Here is a 7,939-nt window from a genome sequence, read left to right as displayed (position 1 = left end):
CATCTCCATTCAAGAATGAGTAGTATGTGAGATACCACTATTTACTAATGAACAATGAATACAATACATGGGTCGTGTGTTAGAAGTACCTGGTTCTTAGATGCTTCTTCATTTAAGGAATTAGAAGTTGCTTCCTTGGTCATACTCTGTATGTGCGAGACATCAATGTAAAGATAAGCAATCATGATTATGTATGTTGAATAAATTTATTGCATTCCCACCTTCGATGAATTAGCGAGCTTAGTATTATCGAAGGTAATGTCTCTTTCCATCTCAAATTGCCTTGTCTGCCAATATATTAATTTGAAAAATGAATATAATAAAACATCACTTTGTAGGGCGTATATATTCCATGTATTGAAATTTTGATGTAGCTGACCTTATGGGTAGTGGCTAGTCTATCAGTTCGTTGTAATTTACCTTGCCTAGTATCAGCCACCTTAATCTTCTTTAATTCAATACATATTATTAATGTTTGCATTATACCATGAAATCTAGAAAGATGAGTTATGAGGTAGCAGAGGACCTTATGGATAGTAGAAGTATTTCTGAATGTTGGTTGCAAATCCTCGTACTCCTTTGCCTCTTGCTCTCTCTTTATGAAATACAGATTAGTAGTTTAGCAAAAAAAATATAGGGGGTATTGAGTAGCGCTACTGTTTGCTGGGGCTGTTGCTGTGGCTGCTGCTGTACATTGTAAAATAACTATGTTGTGTTGTAGAAACAGCCATAGCGCAGCCACAACAATCTGAAGCAAACAAGGCAATGTAATGCAATCATACCTGAGAGTAAGTTTTTTCATTGTCCATCCTGAATTCTTGATTTTGTGGCTCAACATATACACGCTGATGAAAAATAACTACAAGATGAAGTAGTAGGTACTAAAATGTAAGAAAGTGCGGATGTGTAAATTCCATACAGATGCCTACTTTACGTTTTGAAGACGTTTGAAATTGATTCGCTGGAAGATCGTCCAAACATCCCTGTCATAGCAAACAAATAACCAAATGGATTAGATGTTACACATAGACCTACTGTATGAACTGATTGTGAAATGGAGTTCAAGAATTTTACATGTACACTTTGATGCTGTTCGAAGAGTACACTCTTTTGTTGCAACTCTTGTATAGTAGCATCTTGCTTCTGTACATGGTTTACGAGTTTTTCCATCTGAAGTTTCAAAGAGATGACATCTTCACTTGCTGTTGGGTCCAAAGATGTTACATGTAGCTGATTAAGACGTCTTGATGTTGTCCCATCTAACACTTTGTTCGGGTTTGGAACAAGACCAAGGCCATGCACAGAGCAGGCTTCTCTTCTCCTAATATCTTGTTTAGTGCATCTCCATTCCATGCAATCTTTCCTTGGCTAGTGTCTGCAAATTCTGGATGTTCTGCTAACAGTTCCTTCAAATCATTCTTTTAAAAGGATTAAATTATTCAGCATGTCACAAGTACATACAAATTTTGAACCAGTAAATATTTGTAGAAAATTGTATCACATGTGGATTTGTGTTCTTGGTAGGGTTTGCTTTGTGTGTGTGGATATATAAAATAGCCCTGTGAGGGTATTTCTTCTCATGATCTTTTTCCCTCTGTTGGACATGTAAGGTAATAAAGATTAGTGACAGAAATATGGTTGTAAAAAGCATGTTCTTCACAAGTGTAGTTGGAACATAAGTACCAAATCCTCTCTAGTCCGAGCGAAACTCTTTGTGCCGGCTGTATGGGTAGTCTTTTTTTCCACAGTTATTCGTATTCGCCATGCTTATATCCTACCATAAAATGATTACATAGATAATGTAATCGCAACTGAAAAGATGAACAAGATAATTGATTAATGTAAAGGTAGCCATGAACCTTTGCTTTTGTGGTCACCCAATGATTCACAAGTGCAATCCACTGATCCGCAATTACCCCAGGTGGAACGTTGTTGTAATTAGCTTCCAAACCCTTATGTGCATCATAATATATGGATTTTAAGTTAGATTTATGTTGCCTCCATCTCTCTCCAATGGTTTTTAGTACCCATTTTTCCATACGAGCAGGATAAAGGAATCTCCTCTGCATACAATATATAAAGACAATGGTAAAATTACCCTATGTATCATCTTCTAGATAATTACTGGAATAAATGTGTCATACCTTTACTTGCTTATGTATATCCTCCTTATTTTTCTGCTCATTAGTCAATCTCTCTTTCTTACCTATCAAAAGCCTCCAATCCTTGTAGCTTAAGCTACACAAGTTTCCATTCCTGGCTACCATGCCAAGGAATTTTCCCATGATTCCTGCCTCTTCTCCAATTGGCTGGTCAAGTTCATTACAGTGTACTACAATCCTATGCCCTCTAGGAATGTTCCACACCAGTAATAGTTTTGTCTTACCCCGCCTTTTCACCTCCACGTTTTTCTCTATCCGGGGTCAAAATGCAAAAATAATGGAACAAATGGTTACAAATGGATGATTTAGACTATTCTTAAAAAGTACGTTATCTTATTTCAGTACCTTCGTCTTCAACCTCAATGTCTGCATCCATATCAGTTGGGTTCTTTGAATTAGGCTCCATTTTAGAAACCTCACCACTTTGATGTCCACCTACGGCAAACGATTCTTCTTCCATCTCGCTATCTGATTCATGTGCAAGAGTTTGCTGTGATTTTTTTTGCCCTACATGGTCCTCTGATAGATACTCCTCATTGCTTTCAACGGTCTGCTTCCTCCTTCCCCTTGGCATCTCCACTACACAATGACATAAATTATCAGATTTCTTGTGCTAGTATGCACTGAATTTTTCTAACAATTTATAACTCAGGTAGCAACTGTCGAGTAACTAGTATGCACTGAATTTTTCTAACAATTTATAACATATGCCAGAAAATATTCTGTACTAGAATCCTATAACATATGACCCTAAGTGGTCAGATGAAATTACTGGGAGTCCTTTAAACCTAACAAAATGCTATCCCTGAAGCAAGGCAACCTCAACATAATTCCTGAATTTCATAACTAACTAGAAAAAATGCAACCCAAGAGGAGGGACCACTGCTAGTACTTAGGATCTGCAATTGTAGGTGACTTTAAAATAGTTCAACCTTTCACTACACTTGCAAGATTTGAATGCTTCCACTTCGAGATCGTAAACATATACGGCTAGGCCAAAAACAATGTGAAATGGATAAGAAATTGTTTCAAAGAGTAAATAGATGGGTAAATATTGGACATTTTGTTACCTGACAAGATACTGAGAAGCAACACCACCTCCTAGCCACCCAAAAATAGCAGAAACTGTAGACAGAGAGTCAGTGTTCTATCAGCAACAACTCCAACAATTCATATTTGTGCTAAATTATTAACAACAATGATTCCAGATCCAATCCCAATAAAGAATATTCTTCTCGTCGGCTGCTAACCTTCTATACTTGAGCGGCACGTTCCTGACGGCGGCACGAGCGCGGGGTGGGGGGCCCACGATGGCCCTAGCGGACGTTCCTGACGGCGGCACGAGTGCGGGGCGGGGAGCCGACGATGGCCCTAGGGGACGTACCTGACGGCGGCATGAGCGCGGGGCGGGGAGCCGACGATGGCCCTAGTGGACGTCCCTGACGGCGGCACGAGCGCGGGGCGGGGGGCCGACGATGGCCCAAGCGCGACGATGGAAGATGAAGCGGAGAGGAGCCCGGGTGAGGAAGATGACGAGGAGAGGAGCCCGGATGAGGTTATCTAGTTGAAGATGGAAGCTGCACGATGATTACGGAGGCGTCATGAGATTTGCTTTAGCAGTAAAAAAATGGAGGGAAATACTTTTGGAGACAGAGGTAAAATGGAGGGAAATACTTATTAGAGGGAATTAAAAAGGAAGCTTTGCCGAATCTAACTTCCATACATTGATAAATCATGGGTCATAAATAAAAATAATTTTTCACTATATGTATTAAAAAATCATAGGTCTAAAAGTTCAATGCGAAACAAATGCAACCTGATTCTAGGACATCTCGATAGAGGACACAAGTCGGAGATGAGGCCAAAGTTTATACGAACCGAGCTAAAAAATTACAAAGATGTAAAAATATTGATTATAATGTTTTTAAATTGGTTATGAAATATTTACAAATGTAATAAAATTTATAATGTTTTTAAATTGATTATAAAATATTGACAAATATAATCTCTTATATATATATACTATTACCGAGTGGGATTCTTCCAAAAGACCACGGCCATCCATCTGATCGCTTGTTCTGAAGAGCTAATTGAGATTATAATAATCTCGTCGCGCGGCTTCACCACTTTGTTACTCCGCAGCCGCGCATCGCCAGTATGGTATTCTCGAGCTCACATCCTTGCCAGATAGGGACAGTTATTCCCCCACCCTCTGTTACCTTCCATTAGCTAAGGTAAAAGTCAAAATTGTCCCTGCTGTTTACACGAGGCCGGTGAAAACCTAACTCCCCCTGACTCCTCTCTTCTTCCACGGGGCTCTCCTTTGGCGCCGCCACTACTCTGTGCTCGCACTCCTCCTCCTCCGAGAGCACGATTCCTCCAATGGCTACTCCGGCAAGAGGCAAGAAACGGCTCGTCGTCGACGTCGATCTCGAGCTGGACAGTGAGGTCGAAGTGGCTTCCGCCTTCAGCCGACTGTCTGTTTCAGTCGTTGCCAAGCGTACAGGCGACGGTTGCGGCTTCGAGCACTCCACCGGCAAGCAGCGCACCACCAGCAAGGAGTGGACCAGCGGCAAGGAACTCACCTGCGCGGCCACATCAGGTACCTGTTTCTGTCGTCATGGAGCAGTGATTTTTGTAGAGTACTGTTTTTTTATCCAAACTGATGTGCAGGCGACGCAGTATTTTTTATCCAAACTGTCTAGCGTACTGTATGTCTAAGCGCATATAGTAAAACAAAAACATTTTTTAAACTGTTTTTATCCAAACTGTCTAGCGACCATTAGTGCTCTACAAACGGTGGGGGCGAGTGGCTTTAATTGTTAACTGTTTTCTGTCGAACAGAGCTCACAGCCGGCGTCAATCACTGCTCGGCACCTCGTTCAGTGTCGGTAAGGGTTGAACTAAGTTCAATAATATGCAGTACTATGTTGAAATCCAATAGCAATTTTTGGGGTTTCGCAGATTACCCGATTTGAAACAGTTCGTAGTGACCTCGCCGAAGCCATTACAAAGATGCGTGTAGTTGGGAAGGAGTTGAAAGATTTGGCTGGAGACGAGATTATGGATTCGCCAGATACGGCCAAAGAGGTGTCAGTGAACTTTGCAATGTGGCGCGTGTATGAGCTTGCTCAGTCACTTGAGGACGAAGCACAACGTTTAGAAGATCTCGAAGCTGGTCCATCGCCACCATTATCTGAGTGGTTCAACAACCAATTTGCTGAAGATGAACATATGGGTGGTGGGGAATGGGCACTAGATGATGTCAGTTCTGAAGAGCTTTCGGATCGTCAGATGAAGTAGAGTAATATGGGTGTTGTTTAACGGCACTAGATGTGTTATTTGTGTAAGGGACAGCTTGTGTAAGGTATCCGTGTAATAGTTAGCTTGTGTAAGGTAACTGAACTTGGTACTGAAGTACTGTGAACCTGGGTTGTCCATTCCGTCGAGTGTTGAATGGCACTCGATAGCTTTTGTAACGTTGTCCATTCTGTTTTCATTAAGGTTATCTGAATATGGCACTCGGTAACTTTAACTTGTGTCAAATTTCTGTCCATTCAAATTTCTGTTTTCAGTCTACTATTTTCAGTCCATTCTGTCGAGTGTTGAATTGCTGAAGAAATTGGACAGCTTCATTTTGTGCCTGTAAACAGCTTGATTTGGACAGCTTCATTTTCTACCTGAAAACAGCTTGATTTCAGTTCTTTTTCCAAATTTGGCTGTGGCTGGTAACTGAAGCTGGTAACTGAAGCTTGGCTGTGGCTGGTAACTCAAGCTGGTAAATGAAAACAGCATTGCAGTCGTTGTCCAAACCTGAAAACAGCTTGATTTTCAGTTCTCAGCTAACAGTTGAGCTGATTCTATAAAATGAAGCTGTCGAAAACAGCTACCAGAAACTACACATTTCGCAAGTTACCAGAAACTACTGCTGTCGCAAGTTACCAGAAACTCAAGCTGGTACCAGAAACTACTACTGTCGCAAGTTACCAGAAACTACTACTGTGGCTAGTAACTCAAGCTGGTACCAGAAACTACACATTTCAGCTAACACACAGAGAAAACAGAGAAAACAGCACACAGAGAAAACAGCTACCAGAAACAGTAGACAGTTACCATTCAACCAGCACACAGAGAAAACAACTACCAGAAACAGCTACCATTCAACCAGCACAGTCTGAAATTCTGAGTTCAGTTTTCAGTAGACTGAAACTATGGTCCATGTCTGATGTGCCTCACTTTGGGCTCTATAACTCGAAATTTATGAGGTATGGACTCTGGAAGTTTACAACAAAGTCAAAGACTAATGTCCAGTAAACAGGTTTGATGTGGAAGGGTAGCTTTGTTTGTGTGGAGAAATTTGAGAAATAGAGGAATGGATTTGCTTGTGCAGTAAACTGAAGAAGTTCAGGGCAGTTAAGTGCAGACTGCAAAATACCAGAAATATTTTCTCTTCACTAGTTTTTCTAGGGAGTTCTGTTGTGTAATATGCTAAAGAAGATCTGTGTTAAAGGGGGGTTCATTTGCCACAATTTCAGCATTGGTTTATTCAGCATTGGTCAATTAATATGTAGATCGAGAAACCTTGTACATGAGCTGTCAATGTGCTTCTGAAATTCTGGAAGACACTGTAATTCAGCATTGGTTTATTCAGTTTGGCTATGCAGTTGAGCTGCTGAAACAGTTTCAGTTTGCCTACTTTTTCACAGTTTTAATGGCAAAGAAACGGCGCTGCAGTCCAGACCATCATTCACCATTGGCCATTGTCAAAAAATGAAGAACACAGGAAGCACAATAATTGAACCACAAAGGCCATTGGCCAGTTCATAAAATAAAAGGCTATTCAATAGCACATATTACAAACAACAACAGCCCCCATCACTGAGGGAATGATCCACATGTTGAACTAAAATAAACAACCCACAGGTCTGGCTGTAGATACACGACTGTACTTTGTAGCTAAACAAGAGAATCATGGCCGACATAAAGAAAAGGTAAAAAATCACTGCGCAGCACCATGGGAACTGCGCAGCACGAAGGTGGACGCCATGGACAGGCCCCTCGGCGGGATGTCACACACGCTGGACTTCACGTTGTTGGGGATCCACTCCACGGAGTAGGACGAGTTCTTGTTCTGCATGTTGATCATCTGCTCGTCGACCTCCTTGATGCTCATCTTCCCGCGGAACATGGCCGAGGCGGTGACGTAACGCCCGTGGCGAGGGTCAGCGGCGCACATCATGTTCTTGGCGTCCCACATCTGCTGTGTGAGCTCGGGGACTTTGAGTGCTCGGTACTGCTGGGAGCCACGGGACGTCAGCGGCGCGAAGCCAACCATGAAGAAGTGGAGGCGGGGGAAGGGGATTAGGTTCACTGCCAGCTTCCTGAGGTCAGAGTTCAGCTGACCAGCGAACCTTAGGCAGCAGGTGACTTCACTCATGGTTGCAGAGATCAAATGGTTCAAATCACCAACTGCAGGAAATAACAAATACACATTGTTAAAACACACAGTAATACACTAGTACAAGCAAGGAATTATCTGCAATGCTGAACAGATAAAATTGAGAAAGAAAAGAGTCTGCTTACAGCTGGGGTGGTCAGCTTAAGTGTCCTGAAGCAAATGTCAAGAACCATACACTCATCAGCAGAAAGAGTCCTGAAGCAAATGTCTGCTTACAGATTTGCTTCCGGAACTCTATAAATTAGTAAACAGGTTTCCTGCTTCAGCTCCTTACCATACAGAATTAGTGATCACTACAATTCATACACTACAATTCACA

General features: G+C 41.7%; 1 protein-coding gene and 1 non-coding gene across 2 annotated transcripts; one reads left to right on the top strand and one right to left on the bottom strand.

Annotated features, from left to right (window-relative positions):
- Positions 1-4,733: 4,733 nt before the first annotated feature.
- LOC103648794 (uncharacterized) lies at positions 4,734-5,256 on the top strand. Its single transcript, XR_002267591.1, has 3 exons — positions 4,734-4,764; positions 5,007-5,053; positions 5,127-5,256. It is a non-coding gene; the product is annotated as an uncharacterized protein (transcript).
- A 1,722-nt stretch (positions 5,257-6,978) lies between these two features.
- On the bottom strand, positions 6,979-7,625 carry LOC103648793 (tubulin beta-3 chain-like). The gene has a single exon (XM_020549302.1). The coding sequence runs from the start codon at positions 7,597-7,599 to the stop codon at positions 7,162-7,164; it is 438 nt and encodes a 145-aa protein (XP_020404891.1). The 5' UTR covers positions 7,600-7,625; the 3' UTR covers positions 6,979-7,161.
- Positions 7,626-7,939: the final 314 nt, after the last annotated feature.

Source organism: Zea mays, chromosome 2 (genome assembly GCF_902167145.1).
Source record: "Zea mays cultivar B73 chromosome 2, Zm-B73-REFERENCE-NAM-5.0, whole genome shotgun sequence".
Taxonomy (NCBI): Eukaryota; Viridiplantae; Streptophyta; class Magnoliopsida; order Poales; family Poaceae; genus Zea; species Zea mays.
This window is presented reverse-complemented; position numbering and strand designations above follow the sequence as displayed.